The sequence below is a fragment of the Corylus avellana genome, chromosome ca10, assembly GCF_901000735.1.
Source record: "Corylus avellana chromosome ca10, CavTom2PMs-1.0".
Classification (NCBI taxonomy): Eukaryota; Viridiplantae; Streptophyta; class Magnoliopsida; order Fagales; family Betulaceae; genus Corylus; species Corylus avellana.
Window position 1 is genome coordinate 2,352,735 of NC_081550.1, and position 25,316 is coordinate 2,378,050.

Genomic DNA, 25,316 nt, shown 5'->3' on the forward strand with positions numbered 1-25,316 from the left:
GTTTCTCAAAACCTTCTTAATAAAACTCAATGCATTATGGCATAAACAGAGTACTACAAACGAGTTGTAATAGAGAAAAGGTCGTGGACAGAGTCGAAACCAGAAATAGTGATATAGGGAATAAAATTACTAAAAAGGAAGAAAAAAAAAAAACTATTTTTGGTGGGAAAGTTTTAAATTTTTAAGGGTTAAAATTATAAAAATGATATATTTTAAGGAAAATTTTAAAATTATGAGGGACATGGAGCCCTTCAAAGCAAAATTTGATTCCGCCCTAGCCGTGGAGGTTGAAGTTGACAGAAGAGGAGGTGACGTGGTACAAGTGTTCACTAAGGAATATGGGTTTGAAGAAAGGAACTATATATAAACAAAAAATGTTTTACGTTTTAATAAGAATAAATAATTTTAAGAAAAATAAAATATGATGTATAGTTTATTTATTTATTTAAATAATTTTACAAAAAAAATTTATATTTGACCGAAAATATTTTTCAAATGCAATAAAAATAGTTAAAAAATGAAACAAATGGAATCTTATCCATATAAAATTAAAAGTTATTATTTTGTGGAGGTGGCTCCAATGTGGCCAAAACATTTATATAGTTTGCCCATGTTCTCAAAATTAAAATGTAATTTAACTCCAACAAGGATAGCCCTTTTTTTTTAATTAATTAAGAGGCTACTTGCACTTAAAAATTAAAAATAAAATAAAAAATAAAAAAATCATGGACCATTTTTTTCAATAATGGACACAAATTTCCTCCAAACTGGTTTGAAATAAATTTTCTTTAACCTACTATAATAAGTGCAAGTGTCATCCCTCATATATTTTTTTTAATATTTTAAGAGTCATTTATTGTCATTATACTAATCTAAGAATCCACCTACTCCATTTTCGAGATGCCATATTAGCCACGGACCTTTTATCCAAAACGTCTCAAGACATCCTCTCAGTTCGGAAAACAATAAGAGAAGATACATGACATTACGGAGGTCTTCAAACAAGTAAAGATCAACTTACTGCTCTTTGACGTCATTAAGCATCTTCTTATGCAAAATTTCTTAAGGACTCGTGGACTTAGAAGTGAAAAACTCAAATATTAATTTTTTAGAAATTTAAAGATGTTGAACGACACTTGTAACTTATTATAATAGATCGAAAGAAATTTCTTATAAACTAGTTTGATAAAAATTTGTGTCCTTTTATTATATATTTTCATTTTGAACTTGATTGGACTCCAGCCCGTGAAACTCACTTTGACCCCCCCGCCCGAACCGAGGTCCCGCTCCACCGCACCACCAATAGAAAAGGCTCCCACCTCGTGGTCCAGACCCCACACGTTCCACCGCTTCGTACGGTCACCAACCCCGACTTCCCCTCACCTACTCCACTCTCCACCTGACCCCCTCAGCCGGTTTCCCCTCTTTTCACGCCCAATCTTCAACACTCTTTCACCTCTCTCTAAATTGAAGTCAAATTCACTCGCGTTTAACTCCGAATTTCATCTACGCGTAACTTCAAATCTCTCTCCCCCGCGGCTATGGCGATAGAGCTCTTTCGCTCCTCGCCGCGCGCTTTCTTTTCGGGGTCTCGCCCATTTTCGAAGGCGTTGCCAGTCTCTGCCTCTGCACTCTGTTTCTTCTCCGCAGATCAATGAGTGAATGTGCGTGTACCAGAGTTCCGTACACTTCCTTAGGGTTTCTGATGGCGCTTTGGAGCCCATTGAGGACTCAAAATCTTCGAATCTGTGAGTTTTCTTTTCGATTTTTCCATTAACTTGCTATGCATTCTAATAGCCTGTGACTTGTTGGTTGGTTGTTCTTTTCGGTCGGAACTAGTTGGTTGTTGTTTTTTTTTTTTTGGGCTTTTGTCGTTTGGTTGCTGAGAAAGTGTGGGAAAAGTAAAAGAAATTTGAAAAGTTTTCAATTTTGAGGTTTTCTCTGTTTGTCAAACTGAACAAATGGGGAGTGCTTTTGGTTTTTTTTTTTTTTTTTTTTTTTGGATGCCTTCAAAATTTTAAATGCTTTGTGCATTTCCTTTTACGGGGAGCACTTAGTTTCACATTTGCTCATTTTTACATAGACTTCACCTTTTTGCATTTGTCTTTGGCATTTATTATTATTATTTTTCTTCAATTTAAGATTGCATATCGCAATGAGGGTTTTTTCGAGGTCCGATCCGGAAGATAAGGGTATTTGAGGGGTCCGAATCCGGGGTTGTCTTGAACTTCCCTTGTTAGCACATCAATATTTGGGGATAATATTTCTTTACCATGGTTGTAGTCTGCGCCTTTTTATCGAATATATATATATAGATGGTATATATACTTTTTAAGCCCCTAATCTTCCTCGACCATGTCTTTCACTCGGTCCATTTTCATCGCTTAACAATGTTTTGACGAGTCTTTCTATTCTCGTCCCGTCATATTGTTTATGTATGCGTTATTTCTTTGCTTTTTTTTTTTAGTACAATTTTTTACTTGGTTTTAGTTTGACAGTTCATCATTTGAAGTGGGTATCTCTTAATTTAATTGTTTTTTTTTTTTTCTTTCTAGAGGATTGATGCTAGAGAATCCTGGTTTATATTAGCATATGATTCTAAATTGTTTTCATATGCATTTATTCTTATAAATTAGTATGTGATTCTTCGTAGATTGGGTGTCTTTCAGATTTTTTTGCCGGTTAATTAAAGCATGTGTGGTGGCCCGGAGCATTTAAATCCCCAACCAGCACTATCGTCTTACCAAGAAATCAAATCTTTAACCCAAGCTATGAATAAACCTAGCGGAACAGTTGAATCCGAGCATTCTTTCTCCATTTTACTTGAGCTTGCAGCTGATAATGATGTAGAGGGTTTTAAGCAATCTATCTGTAATGGTTCTGCGATCAGCGAGATTGGACTATGGTATGGTCGTCAGGGGTTTTCAAAAAGGATGGTTATTGAGCATAGAACCCCGTTAATGGTCGCTGCTAAATATGGCAGTGTTGATGTTGTCAAGCTAATTCTCTCTCTTTCTGAGGTGGATGTTAATCTCTTCTGTGGCCCAGATAGGAGCACTGCACTTCACTGTGCTGCTTCTGGTGGATCTGTTGGTGCTGTGGATGTTGTTAAGTTGCTTTTACTTGCTGGTGCTAAGCCTAAGGCCACCGATGCACATGGACATTGTCCATTTGATGTTATTGTTGCTCCTCCTAATCTACCCAATTTGAAGGTGCTGCTCAAAGAACTTTTAACAAATAATTCCTCTGCTTGTCAGCAGGATCTGCAAGTTTTAGCTGTGGATTTGAGATCTAGTTCTCCGCCCCTCCCATCATCCCCAAAAAATGGTTCCTTGTCCTCTGTCTCAAATCCAATATTGACTCCTGTATATTGTAAGCCTAATAGCATAAATGTTTCTTCTGCGCCAGAGAAGAAAGAATACCCAATTGACCCATCTCTTCCTGACCTCAAGAGTAGCATTTATGCTACTGATGAGTTCCGAATGTTTTCATTCAAGATTCGGCCTTGTTCTCGAGCTTATTCTCATGATTGGACGGAGTGTCCTTTTGTTCATCCAGGTGAGAATGCCAGGAGAAGAGACCCAAGGAAGTACCATTACAGTTGTGTACCATGTCCAGAGTTTCGGAAGGGGACTTGTAGACGGGGAGATTTGTGTGAATATGCTCATGGGGTGTTTGAGTGTTGGCTACATCCGGCACAATACCGAACTCGACTTTGCAAGGATGGCACAAGCTGCATGCGCCGGGTTTGCTTCTTTGCCCACATGCATGAGGAACTCCGACCCCTTTATGCTTCTTCTGGATCTGCAATGCCTTCTCCTCGATCAGCCTCTGCTGCCACTGTCATGGATATGGCAGCAGCCTTGAACATGTTTCCCAGCTCCCCCTCAGCAGGGTCTGCCATGTCACCTACTCCATTTTCTCCATCCATGTCTCCTTCTGGTAATGGTATTTCTCATTCATCCATGGCCTGGGTTCAGCAGAACATCCCCACTTTGCATCTTCCAGACAGCAATCTCCAAATGAGTCGGCTGAGATCTTCTCTCAATGCAAGAGACCTTCCTGCTGAGCACTTTAATATGTTGCAGGATTTTGAAATGCAGCAACAGCTGCTCCTTAATGATTTGTCCCGCTTATCACAGCCTCACATCAGTACTTCCTCTGTGAATCTTTCTGGCCGTTCAAAATCCCTGGCTCCCTCAAATCTAGATGAGCTTTTCTCTGCTGAGGTCTCATCCCCTCGATATTCTGATCAACTTGTGGGTTCATCTGTTTTCCCCTCATCACACAAATCGGCTCTTTTTAATCAAATCCAGCAGCAGCAAAGCATGATATCTCCTATTAAAACTAATGTGTTCCCGGTGAAGAATGCTGATCATCCTTTCTTGCAGCCTTCATTTGGCGTTTCCTCACCTGGGATGATGTCACCTCGGAGCATTGAGCCTCCATCTCCAATGGGATCTCGGGCTGCTGCACTTGCTCATCGTGAGAAGCAGCAGCTACAATTCCGCAGTTTCAGCTCACGAGATCTTGGATCAAACCTCCCACATGATCTCGGATCTAACAATATTGGTTCCCGGATGAATTCTTGGTCAAAATGGGAGTCCCAAAATGGGAAAGTAGATTGGTCAGTTCAAGGAGATGAATTAGGGGGGCTTCGTAAATCATGTTCAATTGGACATAATAGAGAGGAGCCTGATGTTTCATGGGTTCAATCACTGGTGAAAGAATCACCATCCGATGCAAAAGAAAATACAGCAGTTCAAGTCTCTAGTGCGGCACTGTCAGCTGAGGGTTCTGATTCTACGCCCCAGAGTGAATCCAGTGATCAGGCTGTTTTGGGAGCGTGGCTCGAGCAGCTGCACCTTGATCAGATTGTTGCTTAGTGAAAATGATATCATTTTTACTGAGCCGGAGGTAGTTAAAGCTGAATTATTAATTCTTTTAGTTTGTTGGTAATGTGGGAGTTAAGAAGGTCACAGCAATAAATGAAGGAAAAGGAAGGACAAAGTCTGAGATAAATATTATTCGTTTATCCATTTATTGTCATTACAGAGGTCAGGAAGGGATGAGAAACCCTATCTGGGTTATTTTGCAAAGACCCAGCCCAGGTTAGGTAATTTCTTCCGATACTTACCATAACTAGGTCAATTTTTTTTTTTTTTTAATAATAGATTACATGTTTATTTGATATTAACTAAAGTCTTGGGGTTTATTCGTTTTATATCAAATTATTATATTTGTAATGGGGTTGAGGGGGAATTTTTTTCTTCTTGCATGGGGTTTTTGTAATGCTTTGAGAAGGTCGTTGGGAGACAAGAGCACATTTATTTAAGAAGAAGAAAAATGGTGTTGCTGATGTGTTCCATTTGCGGGTGAATTATTTTGGGAACAGATAGTGACAGGATGTAGGGCATTTGGTTCTTTGATGATGTAACATTAAATTAACGTTTCTTATTGTCTAAATTGTTGTTCCAATATCTTCTTTTTTCTTTTTCTTTTTCTTTTTCATCTCTGATTGTCCCTTCAGTTACTTTTTCTTCTCTTCTTTTTATTTGTTTCTTTGTGTGTCTGAAAGCACGGGAATCTTTTATGAGGTGGATCCCAATAGTGGGATGGCCGGTGGGTTGGGATGTTTGATTGGGGAGGTGGAAAGTCATTTTATTTGGATTCTTTTCAATCCTTTTAAAGAGAGATCAGGTGGGGTTTGAGAATTTATAATCCCCTGAAGATGAGATGTGATGTGGAACCTACTTTTGTGAGTATGGGGGGATTTAAGGTATCAAGTACCCGATATGATGCCAACCCAACCCACCAATCCCTCTAGTAATTGGTTCTTTTTTGGAGTGGAGAACTCGTATTTTCTGATGTAATGTGGGGCATATTGCTTATCTTTTACATTGGGTTTTGCTGGTTGCTTAGGCATTGATATTAAAGTAATGTTGATTTTAGTAGACTGATGTGATAATGTTCAACAAATTTTATTTTTTTATAAAAAAAATCTGTTATTTTTTAATAATTACCGATTCAAAAGTTTATAGGCACTCCTACATAGTCTAGTAGGATGAGGTGGGATAAAGGGTGTAATATTCAACATTACTCTTGATATTATTCGGGTGATGAATTGATCTATCGTTTCTATTTGGTTGGAAATTTTTTCCTGGCACTATGATCATGGGATTGAAAGCTGTTTTTGACATTATTTTGAAATGAGTAATGTTATATATTATATTTTTATTCTACAACTGTTTCATATTGTTGACAGGGTAGGTCCAACAAACTTTTGGAATTTATTTATTTTTTTAATAAAAATTAATTCAATAGTTAGTTAAGACTGTTACATTAGCATTATGAAATATTTATGGGATAAAAATACAAATTTAAGTATTACCCTTTTGAAATATGATTGTTCAACATGGAGGCATCCTTGATCCTAGCAATTGCCGATAGTAAAATGACTTTGGGTCTTAGTTTATCTAACTAAGATTCCATTTGTTTTGACGTAAAGCGTTTTCTAATGAAAAATATTTTTGATTGAAAATACTTTTCAGAAAAAATATTAGGACATTTTTCGATTGGTTTGTACTAAAAATCATTATATAATAATGCTTTAACATTATTTTATAAATTAATAATTTTTATTACCTATAAGATATAACATAGAAAAACTAGAAGATTAATCTATTGATGGGATAGATTGACTTTATTATTAAGAAAATAATAAAAATTAGAAACTCTTATTATGTAATATGCATAAATGCTTTTTTTTTTTTTTTTAACACCTTATGCTTTGATTGCAATATATCATAGACAAAAAATAAAAAGTAAAAACCGACACCTGTCCTGGAGGTTGCCCAATGCCGATGGCAATTGTAGCGAAGGTCACCTCACGCCTTCCTTACTTTTCGTTGATTTTAATAATAATTTTTGCCTGCTTTTTATTTATTTATTTATTATTTGCATCAAAGCTCAGTAAGAAATATTATAAAGCAACATTCCAACCAATTTTGTTCTAAATAGTAGCCTTGAGAAAGGAAAATGCTTCTTTTTCTCTTCTTTCCACTTTTTAAAATCATTATTAGATCTATGAGATCATATCGGTCCCACACATAGACTCGACTCCATAGATTGAATGATAAATTTTGAAAAGTAGAAGAACATGAGAAGAATGAGAAGAAGATAGTCTTGTTATCCCCCACCCCCCTTTCCCAACCCAAACTTTTCCTGGTTTATATACTTTTCCTGGTTTATATAATCTATGCCCTATGATGTCCAAAAATTAAATTGACACATATTGTTAAGGTTTTTCAGAGCTGACATAACCAATAAAATAGCCCTTACTATTTAGGAAATGGTGAATTATTGGATAATAATTTGTAATATTCATGATGATTCCAGATAAACCTGTGGAAAAACAAAAATGTAAAAGACAAAGAGATGCACAGTGATTACTGAGAATTTATGTGCAAGTCTATAGAGAATTGGAAGAAAAAACAAAAAGATGGAGATATCCTGAAAATGTTGGTACCTACACTACCATCATATACGCACAATTATTGTATATACCCTACCAGTTTTCATATACAAGTCAGGGAATGATAACCAACCTGCTGGATTGATAATTCCTTCCCATGTCCCGGGTTGACGCTGAACAGTCCTTCCATGATTATAGGAAATTCAAAGTCTTGCAAGATTATCTTTCATTTAACAGCATTTTGGTAAGTATCAGAAATCCTGTAACAGAAGATTGTTGTTCATACTTCATAGTTTATCAAATTCCAGTGATAAACAAATGAAAAAGGGTTTTATCCCTGAGAATTGTTTCATTCTCGAGTTCCCAACAGTACCAAAAACCACATTTACTAAATTCATGGCAGCCCACCAAAAGCCTTGCAGTATTTGTCATCATAACAAGGGTCAGACTCCACAAATTGATCAGGTCAAATGCAGAAACAAGCTTCTCACTATGGTTGAACAGCCTCTGGCTTTCAACCATATTCACCTTCATCATGTGAAATCCAACAAAGATCATCAGGAACATATCCATTTTCTTTGATTGAAGACAACAAAGAACTTAAATTTGCATAAATTTTGACTGATTGAGGGTGTGATACGTCTCCAGCAGTAAAATAGTGGACCTGACTTCTAACGACAATCCAACTAATTCCCGGAGGCTTATTCAAACCCTTCTCCCTAAGCCATGTTCTTATTTGTCTAACCTCCAACCACCGACCTGCTGCAGCATAGATATTTGATAGCAAAACATAATTCCCTGGATTCATGGGTTCTAATTCAACAAGTTTTTCAAAAATGTTTTCAGCCAGCTTAGTGTCACAATTAACTCGACAAGCACTGAGCAAAGCCCTCCACACTGATGCATCTGGTTCGATAAGCATTGATTGGACAAACTCTCTAGCTTCATCTAAGCGGCCTCCACGACCAAGCAGATCTACTATACAACCATAGTGAGCAAGCTCAGGTTTTATCTTAAAATCCTGAACCATGGAATGAAAAAGCTCCAATCCCTGCTCTATCAAACCCGAATGGCTGCATGCAGATATAACAGATAAAAAAGTTACTCCATTTGGTTGGTAACCGTCTTCTAACATTTGGAAGAAGGCAAGAATAGCATCACATCCACGACCATGCATACGATAGCCAGTTATCAGGGCATTCCATGAGATGATATTTCTACTTGGTAAAGTTTCAAAGATCTTTTCAGCACTTTGCATACTGCCACATCTTGCATACATCATTATAAAAGCATTTGCTAGAGACAGATTGAAACCAAAATAGGAATCCCTCTTAGTTACATAAGCATGCAAGCATTGGCCTTGAGGCAGATTTGCAGGCTCTGTACACGATGAGAGAACATTTACAATTGTCACAGAGTTTGGTTCCACTTCTGAAATCATACGATTAAAGAGTAACAGAGCTTCGTGAGTTTGATTGCCATTGATATAATTGGCAATCATCGCATTCCATGAGATCAAATCTCTATTTGGACAGCCCTCAAATAAAATCCTAGCTGATACTTCATCACTGCATTTCATGTACATATCTGAAAGTGCAGTGTTCAAAGATAAGTTTACTTCAATACCATGTTTTACAACAAAGCCATGAAGTGATCGCCCAATATTCAGACAAGTTTCATCTTCACACGTAGCAAGAATAGATATTATTGTGTATGGGTTAGGTTTGAATCCCAAATCTTGCACCATCCCAAAATGTTTCCATGCTTCACTCCTCATTTTGTTATGGGCCAATGCTGAGATCAAAGTGTTCCATGAGATTATATCTGAACTTCTCAACTCAGCAAAAGCCTTCTGGACATCTTCAACACAATTTAGTTCTGTATACATACTTAGCAATGCATTCCCTAGAGAAATATCCATCTTCATCCCACTCTTGATTGCATGAGCATGTAAACCTTTACCCTTCAGCAAGCCATCTGCTAACTCTGCACATGAAAACAACATAATAAAAATTGTTCTTTCATCTTCTCTGATGCCTTTGGTTCTCATACTAACAAACAAACTTAGGGCTTCCTCATAACAGCCAAAGTTAATATATGTGGATATCATAGAATTCCACAAAGCAACATCAAGAGTAGGGCTGGTATCAAACAACTTGCAGGATAACTCTAAACTTCCATTTTCACTGTACATATTAAGCAATGCATTGACTATAAACAAATCATCCATACATTTCAACTTAATAGCCAATTGATGGATTTGTACACCCAGTCTGAGATATCCAAATTTAGCACAGGCTTGGATAACAACCAACATTGTAACAGAATCAAAGTGAACCCCATCCACGAGCATTGATACAAAAATCTTTAAAGCTTCCAAGTAATCTCCAACATCAACATACCCATCAATCATAGCATTCCAGCTCACTATGCTCCTCATCACCATCAAATCAAAAACTAGACGCGAAATGCTCACATCAAATCTCAAATAAAACCCAATCAAAGCAGTACCCACATGCGGATCCAAATCAAGCAGTCCATGTCTATAACAATAACCATGTATCTCTTGTCCAAGTCTCAACTCCAAAATCTCCTGGCACGCCAAAAGCAACGCTACAACAGTGCGCGAGTTGGGTTTCAAACCCTCCCTTTCCATCTCCCTAAACAACAAAACCGCCTCCTCATAACAACAACACCCCACATACCCAGAAATCAACGCATTCCACGAAACCACATCTCTCTCACCCATTTCGTCGAACACTGCACGGGCTTCCTCAATAAACCCGCATTTGCAGTAAAAGTCCACCAGAGCAGTCCCGACTCGAACATCTCCGATCAAACTCGTACCCAGAATACTAGAATGTATGCTCTTGCCACTCTCGACCGCATTTAACCTCGCACACGCCTTGAGAACGAGAGGCAAAGTGGTACTATCTGGAGTTATCCCCAGAGATGCCATCTGGGTATATGTAGTGAGAATTGCATGGTCATCTTTGAGCTTGGTGTGGTGCTTAATGGTTGAATTCCATTCCTTTGGGTGGTTTTGTTTGGGTGTGAGAGCGACCTTTTGGAGGCTTAGAGTTACCAGTAGTCCCATTTTTTGGTCCTTCACATCTGGCGGGAAAGCAGCATGATAAAGAGTAATGCTAACTTGTTTTTAAAATCACAAATTCATCAAAATTTAATAATAATTTATCTCAAATTTAATAATAATTTTCTAAGTTACATCAACTTTAGGAAAATAAAAAAATGTCCCTAATATTACTCCATTCATAAAAAATAAAAATAAAAAGGTGCTAAAATATGAATAAGAATACAAATAAATGTCTCATTATAATTTTTAATCCTATAAGATAATCATGTATGTAATGTCTTGCAATTATAGATTATTTGACATTAAATTTTTTTTTTTTTTTAATAGATGAGAAGAAGGAAAAAGAATTACACTAACTTGTAACTAGTTAATAGTAAGATGTGAGATATAAAGTATACCTTAAATTATTAGCTGATAGAGTCATCCTAGGGGACTTACACCCGTACATGGTGTGAGCACTGTTCACTCATACCGGTGTGGTGTGTATCACTACTTCCTAAGAAAAGATGGCACACTTTTCCAGGCACACATAATAGACTTTCCTTAAAACTTTTGTTTGATTTTCTTTTGACTAACAATAGTCATATAATTTCAATTTTTTATATTTTCATTTAATCAAAAAGAATCCTATCCATATAAATCCCTCTTTCATGCTCTCGATTAACATGAGGTTCCCTAAGTAATAATCTCCTAGATCTAATATCTTTTAAGATTACAACCCCAACAACAAGAACAGATTCAACTCTGGCCATAACTGCCGAAAGAATTGTTTCATCCATCTACAAACAACACAAAAATGGATTAAACAAGAAAAGGTATATCGATAGGCATAAGAACACAATACCCAACTATGTGTTTGGTACAATATAGTTGATTATTACCCATGTTGTACTACCGTCACCATCAGCATAATGAAAACATTGATAATAGTTACTAAAACTGGGAGGACACTACTTGACTTTGTACAATCACAAAAAATGAGTCTACAACTAGGGGCGAAGGTTATATCATACATGCCTGCCCAAAATAGACCAGCAGCCCTTTGTGGGCAGTAATGGGAGCAAGCAGATGTCACAGATGGTGCAAAAATAACCATGTGCAAGTCAAAGACTCATTAGTGGCAGTGAAATGTTAGTGAACTTGTGAAGGCCAGATAAATAAATACCACACTACCCACATATTGATAGAATCAAGAACCATAAAAAATTCCATTGCTGCTTCCGAAATCCTTCATAAAGACAAATTTGTGGGGTCTAACTAGAACCTAGCTCAATGCAGAACCTTATTGGTTCAATTATGCAATGTGTTGGCCCAAAGTAAATCTTGAGATGAATGACAATCTACTGAAAATAAACATTCCACTAAGGACTTTTCACAGAGAGGACTATGTTTTAGAAGCCAAAGAAGTGGCATTTCTAATGAGAACTTCCTAATGAAATGGATGGAAGACAAGGTCAGAGGAAAGGAAAAAGAAAATCTGAGAAATATAAATAGAAAGTGCAACAACCTGCAAGGCTGACTACATTTGACACAAGCTCCCACTTAATTTCATAAATAGGATATTGCAAAATTATTACCTTCAGGGCTAATAGAAGTAGAAATGTCTCCACGGAATAAAATCCTCTGTCAACAAAATCTCCAAGAAACAAGTAGTTAGTCTTTGGGCAATCACCTCCTACTTTGAAAAGCTCTTTCATTTCATAGAATTGCCCATGGATGTCACCACATATCTATCAAAAAAGATATCTAACTGACATCAGTCAGCCTGAATCACAATCATGATTTTAACCAATAGAATATGTTTAAATGTACATTGTCTAATGGAATATATTTAAACATAGATGATAAATTCTGGATTCCCTACTTCAACTCCAGATTTTGCTCATCCTCCCTGCCCCTTCCTAGTAAATCTAAATGTAGAGGAGATAAGTAAAAGGGGGAATCAAATTATGGTTAAAGATAAACAACATTTGCAAGTGATACAGATTTGTATTACTATCAAACTACAAAAGGAACATCAACGAGGCTTAAATACTAGATACTTTGACACTGTACCCCTTCCTTGCCTCCCATTTCAGATGAGCAAGATATAGCCGAAAGTGCAGTAGTCTGCCAAATCAATGCATCATGACAACAAAAACTTACCTTCATAGTGGAATCAGATTAGGGGGCTTAGCCAGCAGACATTGCTTAATTTATAATGAGCAAGAATGATGCAGGAGCACTAATATATAGAATCCCACCTTCTATGATATCATCTACTATGCCTATTTTAGTTCCATAAAAGAATAGGAACTTCCAGTTTCTCATCAGTTTCACAATCACCAAATAAGAGCTGTCTCCTAATTTGCCACATCTAGGAGATCTACAAGATCTCATAAAGAACAGCACCCAAATGATGCAAATCAAAATTTATTGCAAATAAATGGCTGGGCAAAGTTTTGAAGTAATTAAATTTTAATTAAAAACTGGACCTCTGATGAACCCACTTGAAACATTCAAGAAAAAAAACAAAACAAAAAAAACAAAAAAAAAACTTTCTTCTAGCAGTTATATAAACTTGTGAGAGTCAGGACATTTTAGATAGACTGAAATTACAGAGGCATAATAATGCTTATGGGAAAAGAGTTTCCTTTCTAATCTGGTTTATGTTCTTAAGCAAGCAAGCGTAGTTCAAAGCACACTGATTTGCCTGAGGGTAAAGGTAAAAGTGTTGGATTGATCAGACAAGTGAAAAAGGTTTGGTCAGACATTTTCACAAACAAGTATCGGCTATTTCTGACTAGGCTAGTAGACCCCGAGTTTAATCACACAGAGAGAGAGAGAGAGAGAGAGAAAGAGAGATACAGAAAGGGGTTATACTGCACAGCCTGGTACCAATTCAGGAACTACCAGAGAATGGGGCTGGTTAACCACTTCCTTATCAGCAAAAAATGCAGAGAAAGGCGGTGAGAAGACCCAAGTCTTGGAGAGAGCTTTCGAGAATAAAAAAAATGCAGAGAAAGAGGTTCAGGAAATCAAACCAAAGAATAACAAAACCACACCAAAAACACTAATACGATTCGCATATCTGAAAATTATCGTTCTCTAGAAAATGAAATGCTCCATACGATTCAACAAAGAGAGAGAGAGAGAGAGAGAGAGAGAGATGAGAGTACCTGAGATGCCAACCGAGAGATAGAGGACTGCGTGTTGAGCGTGAAGGAGAAGATGAGAAGCTCGGCCGAGAGAGAGAGAGGACTGCGTGCGTTTTGAGCGTGAAGGAGAAGACTGCATGGGCTTAGGGAGAGTGTGTGACGTGTGAGTTTGGAGAAAATGGTTTACGTAAACGGTAAACCGTTTTTCAAAAAATGTAAAGGCTTGCTTTTTTTTTTTTTTTTTTTGCAAAAGCTTGATTTTAAGTTTTTCCCAAAAGTATGTTTTGACCATTTTTTAGCTTTTTAAATCATTAAAAGCATTTTCAATTTTTTTTACAAATGACTAATTTTTTTTTCAAACGGGTTTTTTGAGTATTAAACGCATTTTTAAACTCCTTAAAAGGACAGCCAAATAAACCCTTAGTTTTTTTTTTTTTTGTTTTTTTTTTTTCTAATCAAAAAGGTTGGAGGAGGAGGCCAATTGTGGCTATTCTAGCTAAGCATGACCATAGTAGCACCAACTTACAGGGGATTGCTTAGGAGGGACCTAGACAGCGAAGATTGAAGGCGCACCCTTAAGACTAGTCGAGCCATAGCTTAACTGCCTACCCCACAAGGGCATCAATGAGAACCAATGTGATTTATACTAATTAGGCATGAAGATTCTCTATTGTGGTGATTCAAACTCATACCCTAATACTTACCTAACTACTTTAAAATTTTATTGGGTCATTGAACCATCACCCTTATAGTAAACAAACCCTTAGTTTGGTATCACTTCGGTAGCACTACCTTTATTTGCAAGAGCCTTATTATCGGTCCATTGTCAACAAATTTGCTTCAACACTTCTTATCTCTTGCTGCATTTATCTTATGTATTAATTTCAGTTTTCTTTTAAAATTTATAAATTTAGAACTTTTTTTTTTTTTGGAGATTAAATTTAGAAAAGTTATTTAAAATATGAAGTACGTTATAGGGCTAAAAGCGTAAACTACAATTTTTGAAGATTAGCAAGTCCAAACCCAAATCCACCATCCCTATTCCCTAACAAGTTAGAGTGGAGAAGTCTAATGATAAAGCGACATCGTTTCAATCTTCCCCTACACGTTCAAGAAAATCTCCATCTCTCTATGTAAACTGTAAAGGCATTCCCCCCCATTTTGTTCGTTCTCTCAAACTCAAACACAAGAGCTAGTCTGAAGCGCCAATAAGGAAAATACACAAAGATTCAACTGGGTTGCTTTCCACAACATATACCAACAACATGTTCTACAGAGGGTAAGTGACTTTTTTCCTTAAAGATCTTATTTATCAAAGTTCTTGTCTTTTCTTACTTCTTTGATTTAGATTTAGATTTTGTATGTTTGGTTTGTTGTTATTATTGGTTTTTTTTATGAAGTTGCTGCGAGAGTTCGGTTTGTTAATTAACCTCCTTTCTCAGTTTTTTCTGTTTCGATGTGTCTTATTAAGTCTGATTGACTGTCGGTTCAAACTATCTTTTCTGGGTATCTGTTTCAAGCTGAAAATTTTGTAAAAGGAAGAGCTGGGCCATCGATGAACTCTTAACTACTTTTGTAGCATACCCAGATGCTCACACATACAAAGGTTTTTATTTTTTATTTTTATTTTATATATATATTAATGTTTCAGTGTCCATTTTGTACGTGTTTCCAAGAGTAAAGATGAAACGTATACAGAGATTTATTGGGTTCTTATGCATGCCACTAAACGTATATAAATTTGTACATGTTAAATACTTTAATTTCATCAAGATATGCATATAGTCAATCCCCATGTCTAGATTTTCAGGAATGACCCATTTGACACCATGTGTATGTGCCAAAAACAAGAAAATCATGTTCATCTTGTTTTCATAGGATTTTAGAAAATTTAGTTAGATTCAGGGGGAAGCCAATGGCTTTTGATTTTGGCATCTCTTCCACCCATAAATTGGGAGGTCATGAGTTTAATACCGCAGGTATGCACGGTTGTATTTGCCCATTGAATAGGGGTGTCAAAAAATACCGGGAAACGGGGATTGGAACCTGGAAACCGGGGAACTGGTTCCGGTTTTTGGCACCCGGTTATAAACGGTAACCGGGTGCATATATATATATATATATAGAGAGAGAGAGAGAGAGAGAGAGAGAAACCTGTGCTGATAATTCTGCTCCTCTTAGTGCAGAGCTCCTCATTAATGAAGAATATTTATTTCTATTCAAAACAGAGGCATGATGAGAAAACGATTTTAAAGTGCTTGAACTTGCCGTAGATTTTTCCACTGACTCATTTGCCTCATAAAACATGTAAAGCTCTTCTCTAACTGATTCTTCAATAAACACACTATCACTGATGGTTTTGCCCTCTTCACCATTTTCATCATTTGCTTTGTTATGTGCATTCACTTCTGCAGGTGAATTATTTATGTTAACAAAAGAAGCAACTCTAAATCAGAAGCAATTTCCTCTTCAGGCCCTTCCTCTTGTAATGCAGTCATTTCTTTATGGGTTCCTCAGGCTGGGTTACTACTGCCCCTACTACATAACTCTCTACCTTTGTGATAGGCTGCCATTCAGTCCCACATTTCTAAAAAAATGGAACCCTCCAAGCTTGCTTTTCTATAAAAGGGAGGCATATCATTTCCTTTTAAATTCAAGCCAGCTTGTTGAGCGCAATGAGCTGTTTTGAGTTGGGTCATGGGTGTAGAATAAGCCCAAAATCCAAATTTTTTAAAAAACCAGTTACCCGGTTCCGGTTTCCCAAAATCAATAACTAGGGTACCCTAGTTCCTGTTTTGGCCAATAACCGGGAACCGAGACCGGGTTAACACCCCTACCGTTGAAAAAACCAGTTAGGTTTTTGGGGAAAGCAATGCTTGCACACCACCATAATTTTCTTCAAGTGATAGCTTGGCCTATGCCCGTATGCTACAAGCATTACTATAGCTATTGCTTTCTTAAGTCTTAATAATCTTGGAAAAGAAAAAGACTCTAGAGAAGGATGGGTACTGGTACTTAAAAAAATGATAGATAACCTTTTTATTATTATTATTATTATTATTTGTGCGAATGCCAATACTAACACCCCAAAGAGTCTTTTAAATAATAGAACCCTACAGATTCATGGCCTATACTGGCCACCCCCCCAGCTCCGTCTCTGTGACTGTAATGAAATAAAATACTTGTTTCTTTCCTTTCCATTTTACTTTTCAATTTTACCCATTGTTGCTATTTTTATTAGCACACTTGGAGGTAAACAATTATTGGCTGAATATTTTTCATCTTTTCTGAGGAGCAAAGAAATTTATTTGGAGTGTGTTTATTGTTCAATTGATCATTAGGCATTGTTGGTGGGAAAGAGGAAAACAAAAAGGGGCATGCGTATATGAGACACTTGATTGGGTCTCCCAACACCAGAGAAATTGATATCCAGAGCTGGTTAAGATCAGGGGGACTGTACTCAATTGCTCCAAAATTATTGCCAGCCAATGCACAAAAGAATAGTGCTTTTTACTTATCTGGGGGGCTCGAACCTGGGATTAAGATAACCCACTATAGCAACAGACTATTTAGCAGTTTCACACATATTGCTACCAGGGAGGTGTTTCTGGGGCTTCTCAAAGTATGTTTAAAAATAATGCCACTCAATCTTGGTTTCTAGGTAGCCAGAAAAAAAATATATATATATATATATATGAACTTGGTACTGTCAAAGGAAATCAAAAGAATATACTATATATGTTTTCGGAAAATAGCCATCTTCATTGATGGTCTTGTTAACCCCACAGTTTTGGTATTCGTTTGCATGTATGCGAGTGCATGCATTCTTGGCCTATTGCTGACTTGCATTGCTACTGGTGCTTTTACCCTTCCTTCATCAAATGGATCCTTTTTTAACTAGTTCAAAGGGCACCTCCTTCCCTTGTAAGAACAAGGTAGAGGGTGACGTTGTGAGTTTAGGAGCTACTGGGTGCGTGTGTGACTTATCAATAAAAAAGATTTTGATCCTCCACTTTATCCAATTCCTTGTTTTAGGAGCATCCCTTGTTTATGACCTTCTTTATAAGAGTTTCTGCAACTATAGAGGAATTGCTTTGATAACAAATTTAGATCACTTCAGTCAGGTTCTGGATCTTGGACCTTTTGTGATGGTTTGACATGGTCCTGAGTTATGTTGACCACCATATTATATGTGTATAGGACTCCCAGTTCATTTCTATATGTTCATGGAGCTGCTATGATTTTATTATTTTGATTATTTTCACGTGTTTAAATCATAGATTTTATAATTTTGACTGTCTCATGGTATATCTTTTCATTGTATCTACTCCATTCTTTTTGCACTCAGTAAAGCTTGTTTTTCTTGGGCAGTGAAGAACTTGCTTCTTGCCTCCTCCTTGTTGTCCGGCTGTCAAATCAGAAGTGCAAGAGTAGCTGTTACATAAGTGTGCTCTTCATGAATCCTAGCAATAGTAGGAACTACAGTAGCCAAGTTCTAGATCATCCCTCTGGAAGAATTTCAAGTCAATCTGGCCGCCCTCTAAAATTTGCATCGAATGAAACTTATTCTGTTCTTCGATCGAGTGGTCTTCAGCACTGGTTCAAAAACTGGCAAGAACTCAGGAGGCATAAATTGACGGCGAGCACTTTTGCCGGGGCTATTGGTTTTTGGCCTCGCCGAAGAGCCCAGCTGTGGTTAGAGAAAATTGGCGCAATTGAGCCATTTTCTGGAAACCTGGCTACCTGTTGGAGCAATATCAAAGAAGAGGAAGCACTTGAAAGATACAAGCTCATAACAGGAAATACTGTTTTGTTTCCTGAATTTCAGGTCTATGGCGACAGAATCCCCGAAGATGATTGGCTAGCAGGTTCACCAGATGGAGTAGTTGACAGGCTAGTTTATGGGTTGCCTTCACGGGGAGTGTTGGAGATAAAGTGCCCATTTTTCAATGGAGATGTGAGCAATGCTCTCCCTTGGACACGAGTCCCCCTTTACTGTATTCCACAAGCTCAGGGTTTAATGGAAATTATGGACAGGGATTGGATGGATTTATATGTTTGGACTCCTAAAGGGAGTAGTCTATTTCGGTTATACAGAGATATAGAATACTGGGATGTGTTGAAGATAGCACTCTCTGATTTTTGGTGGAGGCATGTCCATCCAGCCAGGGAGTTGTACCATAAATCTGTGATCACGAATCCCTTCACAGAATTACGATCACTCAGGCCAGCTCCAAGGCATGAATTATGTAATTATATAGTTTATGAAAGCAAACACGTGGTTGATAATTCCAAGTTGTTGATGCGTGAAATTTATGGAAAACTGCAAAACTGATACATCTGATTGTCCAATTGTGGGTTTCTTTGAATCTTTGTGGCTCAAGTAGATGCAGAAATAAAATCCTTAATATGATTACAAGAGAATGAATATATTTTCCTCTATAGCCATGGTGCGATAGATAGCAAATGAGAAGACAGTAGAGATCGGAATGTTCAGAACTTTGAGTTATGTCACTGGCTACTCTTCGGATGTTGAGTGCATGTAAGCTTCACTCTTTTTTTTTCTTCATTTTTTTTTCTCTTTTTGGCTATGGTTCATGTGTGGAAGCCATGTCGGATATTGAACAAGTAGTTTATAGGCAGCTAAATAGGACCCTTTACTGAATATGTTTGCCAAGTCCTCCCTGTAAGCATTGGTTGCAGCTGCTTGCTCTGCTTGTCAGCTATAAAACTACATCCAAAACTAAGGAAGAAGAATATAGTAGGTGTTAGGTTTGAGTTTGGCCTTATTCAATGTTCATTCTTGTATTTCTTGTTGTCTAAAACTTTGGGGAATAGCTTTTTAGGTCTTCAGGGTTTGTTTGAAGAAGCTACTGTTTTCCCGTCAGAAGTGTGGTCAGAATGGGACATGTAATGGGGAGTTACTGTTTTCTCGTCAGGAGTACCGTCAAAACGGGACATGTAATGGAGAGTTACTATTTTCCTGTCAGGAGTGCCGTTAGAACGAGACATATAACGAGACAAAGTTGAAGCTACTGTTTTCTCGTCCGGATGGTACATGTAACGGGAGCTAAGTTGAAGCTACTGTTTTCTCGCTAGGAACCTCGTCAGGACGGGACATGTAACGAGGCAAATGTTGAAGACACTGTTTTCTCGTCGGAAGGTGAGTTAAGACGGGACATGTGACAAAGATGAGACAATTGTTCTTCCCGTCAGAACGTGGCTGCTTTCTCGTTAGGACGTGGATTTCTCAAATCCACGAATTTGGCCTTCCTGTCATAACGAGAGTGCTATCCTGTTAGGACATGAAGAAGGAAATGTCTCTCCTATAAATGGTTTTCCTGTCATTGTTTATTCCAAGACTGGGGAAAATATATTTTGTGCACTGCTCATTGAAGTATTCATATTTTCTCTACGAGTGTTGTGTCTCGTGAGTTGTTGTTTTGTATTTTGGCGTGTTGCCTTGTTCGTTCATCTATACAAGATTATGGGTTTAGTTACTTGAAGAAGGAAGTCTACCGAAGGGTCGGTAAGACGATGCGCTCCGTGAAGATGGTTAGGATGGAAACAAGCTGGGAAACTTGTTGTTCTTACTAAGTCTAGAGGACTTCAAGGTTGTGAATATCGTATAGTCTATAACTCTGAATCTACATATAGTGATTTTTGGGGTTTGGCTGCCCTGAAGTGGTTTTTATTGGGGGTGTCAAAAAATACTGGGAAACCAGAACCGGAACCCTTTCGGTTAGAAAAAACCAAAAACCGGGTACCCCGGTTTCGGTTTTTGGCACCCGGTTATAACCGGGAACTGGGGTACCGGTTATATATATAATTATATATGAATATTTTTTAGTTTAGGTTTAGCCGTTTGCTGTTTAGCACTTCATTTCACAACTTTAGTACTCTTCATGACGTTTCGCCTCTTTCTCTTCTGTCTTCACTTCTAGTTCCGGCGTTCTGTGGCCGTCTCCCTCTCTTGCAATGAGCACTAGCAGCCAGGTATTCTTCGCCCACATCTTTAGTTCCATTCTATGTTTTCTAGCCGGTGGGTAAGCCCTTAGAATCGATAGAAGGTGGCCTCTTTGGTGGAATCGACTTCCATTGCCGATGACTTTCCACTGCCCACCCAAGGTCATTACCAAGTTCATTCCCAGTTTCCTTTCCCTCGCCCACTCAAGTTCATTACCAACCCAATCCGGCTGTTCCCCACAACTGATTGATCAAGTTGACTCCTCTCTCACTTCCAATTCGATTCGATCCACGATGCCATCTATTTGGTGTTTTGATTTAGGGTGTTTTTATTTGTTTGGTTGATGAGAAAGTGTAGAAAATTTGATGGAAAAATTTAGGGTTTAAGTTTTGGGTGACGGGGTAAATGATGGGTTTCGTTAATTTGATGTTTTGGGGATTTTGAGTTGTGGGTTCCTCACTTTCTCTGCTTGATTTTGTCTATCCTCTGTTTCTCATTGAAAATCCGATTGTTTTTTGATTTTGTCTATCTTCTGTGTGTGAACTGTGAGTCTGTGAACCTATGTTTCTATGAGAGAAATATATTGTTTGATTTTGTCCTGTGTGTGAATTGTGAACCTATGTTTCTATGATTTTGATGATTTTATTCGTGAACTGTGAACCTATGTCTGCTGTTTGGGTTTTGGGATTCTTTTAAGAAGAGCTCCCAAAAATTCAGGTTGGTTACATTGAACAGAAATACAATTTTTTAAAAAAACCAGTTATCCGGACCAAACTGGAATCGGCCGGTTAACCGGCACCCTGTTTTCCGGTTCCGGTTCCGGTTCCCGGTTTTGGCCAAGAACCGGGAACCGAGACTGGGTTGACACCCCTAGTTTTTACCTTTGATGTGTTCAAAGGGTTTTTCACTTCGTAAACAAACTTTGTATTGCGGTTGTGATGTTGTTTTAATTCCGCTGTACATGTTTTATGCTTGTTGAATGGTTTAGTTCCATATGTTGTTTATTTGGTGATTAAAGGTAGAACTCGTTCCTAGTAACTTTTCAGTAGGTATTATGGCTAGAACTAACCAACTAAGAGGTTTTAATGTCGAACAAAGTGGGCTTCCACCTAGGTGGTTTGTGTCAGGTTGAAAATTAACACTTTTTGAGTGTTAAACGCATTTTTTTAACCCCTCAAACATACACCCAAACATGCTCTTAGTTTGGTATCACTTCGATAGCTCTTCTTTTATTTTCGAGAGCCTTATTATCAGTCCGATTGTAAAAAAATTTGCTTCAACACTTCTTTTCTCTTATTGTATTTATCTTATGTATTAATTTTAGTTTTCTTTTAAAATTTATAAATTTAGAATTTTTTTTTTTTTTTGGAAGTTAAATTTAGAAAAGTTATTTGAAATATGAAGTACGTTGTAGGGCTAAAATACAATATTTGAACATTAGCAAAGTTATTTGAAATGTGAAGTACGTTGTAGGGCTAAAATACAATATTTGAACATTAGAAAAGTTATTTGAAATATGAAGTATGTTCAAATACAATATTTGAACATTTGCTGTCCATTAGATATTATTTGGTGTATGCCTTTTCTCTTTAGACCCATCGTACTTTTTTCTTTCATTCTCTGTCAAATAAATGTTATATTCTGTAAGCATATAATGATTCCTTTTACAGATAAAGCCTAGGGTTGGTACAATATGTTTTGGACTAGCTGCAAGCCAAGGGGCCCTTCTTCATGCTGGTGGTGAAAAAGGAATGCGTTATGCAATGCCTAACGCTCGTAATATACGATACATCAGCCACAGAGTGGATGTGGGGTATGAACTAACTTTTTTGTATAGTTTACTGCAGTTTATGGAAGAAAATCATTAATCTGTTTTAATTGGTTTGGAACTGTCATGGCCTCTTTTGCCATATTACATGAAAGGGGTGTTGACACTCTCAGTCCCAACAGCTTGAGTTGTTTGGAAGTGACCAAAAATGTATATCAAGCACACCATGTAGCCCCCCTCCTCCCTTTCCCTCATGTATGTTGTCGAAACTACTCGTGGACCTTAAAATGTAGTCAGAAATACAAACAAGCACCAAAATGAAAAATTAAACAAATTGGGGCTCCTGAAAACATATCAAGCATAATTGCTTTGCCCTTATATTTATGCCATTCGTATTTATAATTTTCTCAGCTTGGCTTATACTTGAGAGGTTGGGAATAGGGCTTTCTTACTTATCTTACCTGTTGAGCTACTAACTGACAACTTTGCCTACAAATGATTTTATTTGTGTTGGATTTAGAAAACATGGAATGACACGGAGGATGCAATTGCTTTATTCTTTTTTTTTTTTTTTTTTTTTGAGATGCAATTGCTTTATTCTGCGTGCCCGTGTCTTATGTGCAATATCTGGGGTTTGGACCCCTTAATATTAGGTCAAAATTTATCCTTTTTAGGCACAATAAAACCATGCAATCTATTTGCTATCCAGAAATCGGGCTTGAAGCTCTCGCCTTAAGGGCAGGGAATAGTGCGTGAGACCGCATCCGTTTTGATACTAAATAGCTTGCTAAGCTAGGAAGAGTAGAAGTTCCATCTTTCCATGTCCACCCTAGCCTTGTCTTTTATATTTAGCTTATTTCCCCAGGCATGACGTGTAAGTGCATGCCTTCATGAGCTATTGATATATGCATGCATAGTCGTCAAAAACTGAAAGTTCCTGTAGAATTTTGTTTAATTCAGTGCATGTTGCAATTTGAACTATTGAGTCTCAAATATACTGTATGATTCATTTGTTGCAAACAACAGATTTGACCATAGTTTATCTGCGTGTAGGGTCACGTGGAGGATGTGAGACGCCAAGTGAATGAAGAAGTAGTTCAATCTCGCCATGTGAGTCTATCTCCTTCCTTTCTCAGTTGGAAACCTCTGGACGTGTTCATTTTATGGTAACTCAAGCTGAACCTAATAAGTAAACTGATATATATATATATATTTGGCTAATTTGGTTATGTGTATTAAATTACCAATTATTCTAAAAGGATTAACTAGTAGGAAATGGTAAATTTAATCAACACTTTAACAATGTCAAAGTTGAAGAAAGTAAGACTAATTTCTCAGCTTATTTTGAGCATCAATGGCTGTATGGGAAACTGAAATTAGGTTATATGGCATATCGGGCTGGACAGTTAAAATAATTTTCATAATTTGTACTATCGTCATTTTGGTGCTTTGAAGCTTTGAAATTTATATCAATAGAAAACTCAGGCTACCAGTAGTAGGCTAAATGGCATTTACAATATCAACAAAGATAGCTCAAAAACATCACTACGAGAAGTGGAGGGTTTTGGTTCATAATGTACCTATGCTCTTGTGCTGCAGCCAATGAGTTTTGACTCGACGGTTTTAACTCCGTCCATAAGAATGGGGTGGAGGGTGAGACTGGGGTCTAAGACCTACTAGATATCTGTGTAGCTTACCAATAATAATAATAATAATATTAAAGTGCTTTTCTTTGAACACTGCTGCGTGCTTCTCATCTATAAAAAACTCTTACTGAGCCATTATTTTATTGCTCTTCTTTCCTTGGTAATTTTGCTCAGAAAATTGACAAAATGTATGCTCTGCTTTCACCGGCCAAAGTCTTGAGAAAGTGCAACAATACACCGAAAGGGATCGTTTCCTGTCTGTTTCCGAGCTGGTAATGTCAGTAAATGCTAGTTTATGTTGGATTATGAGGTCATGGTGCTCAATGCCAGTGCTTATTAGTTAAAACCTCCCTTTCCTCTCCACCTGCTTGTTCCAGTGATGCTCTTGCATAAATGGCATACTGAAATAGAGCTTTCATTTTTCTTTCCGGCTGCTGATTGCTACTTGTTTAAGATTTTGAGCTCCACCTGCCACTACAAAATGTCAAGATTTTGCAGAATGCAGGCTATGGAGTTTGGACTCGTTGATGGTGTCTTGGAAACGGAATACTGAAGGAAGCTACACGTTTTTTTTGTGCCCGAACTCCTATTTTATACTGCGGGCTGGTTGCCTTCCATGATAGTATGCACATGTAGTTTGGAAGCAAACTCTAATGGATTTGTTCTAGTTTTTGTTTTTGTTTTCAAGGCAAATTCATATGCAAATTTAGGATTCGGTTATGCGAAAAAAATCCATAACTGCATGGATTTTTGAAATTTAGGATTCAGATTTGAGTTGAGTAATGCATTTTCTGTTGGTTTCATTTAACCTAATTTATTAAATGTGACCAAATTCAAAATATATATGATTTTCACTTGTATTTTTAAAAAATGTGTGTGAGAATTATAAGTTATATTTAAAGACATTAATTTAATAGACTGAATTAGAGGAAATCTCTCCGACCTAATTTAAATAAAAATTCTTCTTAAATTACTAATTAAGTTGCTGTTAGAGTTTGGGTGGTTTTTATAATTTACCCCATTGGCCAAATAAAGAAAACCCAACATGTTTTTTTTTAAGCCAAAGAATCAGGTTTAGTAAGAGTTACACGCTTATGTAATGTCTTGCAATTATAGACTATTTGACATTAATTTGTTTTATTTTAGTAGATGAGAAGGAAAAAGAATTACGCTAACTTGTAACTAGTTAACACTAAGATGTGAGATATAAAGTATACCTTAAATTATTAG

General features: G+C 37.2%; 2 protein-coding genes and 1 pseudogene across 4 annotated transcripts; 2 read left to right on the forward strand and 1 right to left on the reverse strand.

Moving 5' to 3' along the window:
• The first annotated feature begins 1,468 nt into the window (after positions 1-1,468).
• LOC132164673 (zinc finger CCCH domain-containing protein 56) lies at positions 1,469-5,480 on the forward strand. Of its 2 annotated transcripts, none has more exons than XM_059575219.1 (2): positions 1,469-1,748; positions 2,654-5,480. In XM_059575219.1, the coding sequence occupies exon 2, from the start codon at positions 2,694-2,696 to the stop codon at positions 4,884-4,886; it is 2,193 nt and encodes a 730-aa protein (XP_059431202.1). In that variant the 5' UTR covers positions 1,469-1,748; positions 2,654-2,693; the 3' UTR covers positions 4,887-5,480. The 2 variants fall into 2 exon arrangements, with proteins under 2 accessions (XP_059431202.1, XP_059431201.1); XM_059575218.1 differs by having other exon boundaries at positions 2,670-5,480.
• Positions 5,481-7,487: 2,007 nt separating this feature from the next.
• On the reverse strand, positions 7,488-13,825 carry LOC132163866 (putative pentatricopeptide repeat-containing protein At3g23330; annotated as a pseudogene).
• A 955-nt stretch (positions 13,826-14,780) lies between these two features.
• LOC132163216 (uncharacterized) lies at positions 14,781-24,853 on the forward strand. 2 transcript variants are annotated; one of them, XM_059573423.1, is made up of 7 exons: positions 14,781-14,984; positions 17,047-17,327; positions 18,077-19,247; positions 22,343-22,485; positions 23,494-23,550; positions 24,261-24,358; positions 24,585-24,853. In XM_059573423.1, the coding sequence occupies exon 3, from the start codon at positions 18,162-18,164 to the stop codon at positions 19,038-19,040; it is 879 nt and encodes a 292-aa protein (XP_059429406.1). In that variant the 5' UTR covers positions 14,781-14,984; positions 17,047-17,327; positions 18,077-18,161; the 3' UTR covers positions 19,041-19,247; positions 22,343-22,485; positions 23,494-23,550; positions 24,261-24,358; positions 24,585-24,853. The 2 variants fall into 2 exon arrangements, with proteins under 2 accessions (XP_059429406.1, XP_059429405.1); XM_059573422.1 differs by lacking the exon at positions 17,047-17,327.
• Positions 24,854-25,316: the final 463 nt, after the last annotated feature.

What these genes read in the sequence shown, in the direction of transcription:
- LOC132164673 (XM_059575219.1), top strand. Translation starts at nt 2,694, where the DNA reads ATGTGTGGTGGCCCGGAGCATTTAAATCCCCAACCAGCACTATCGTCT.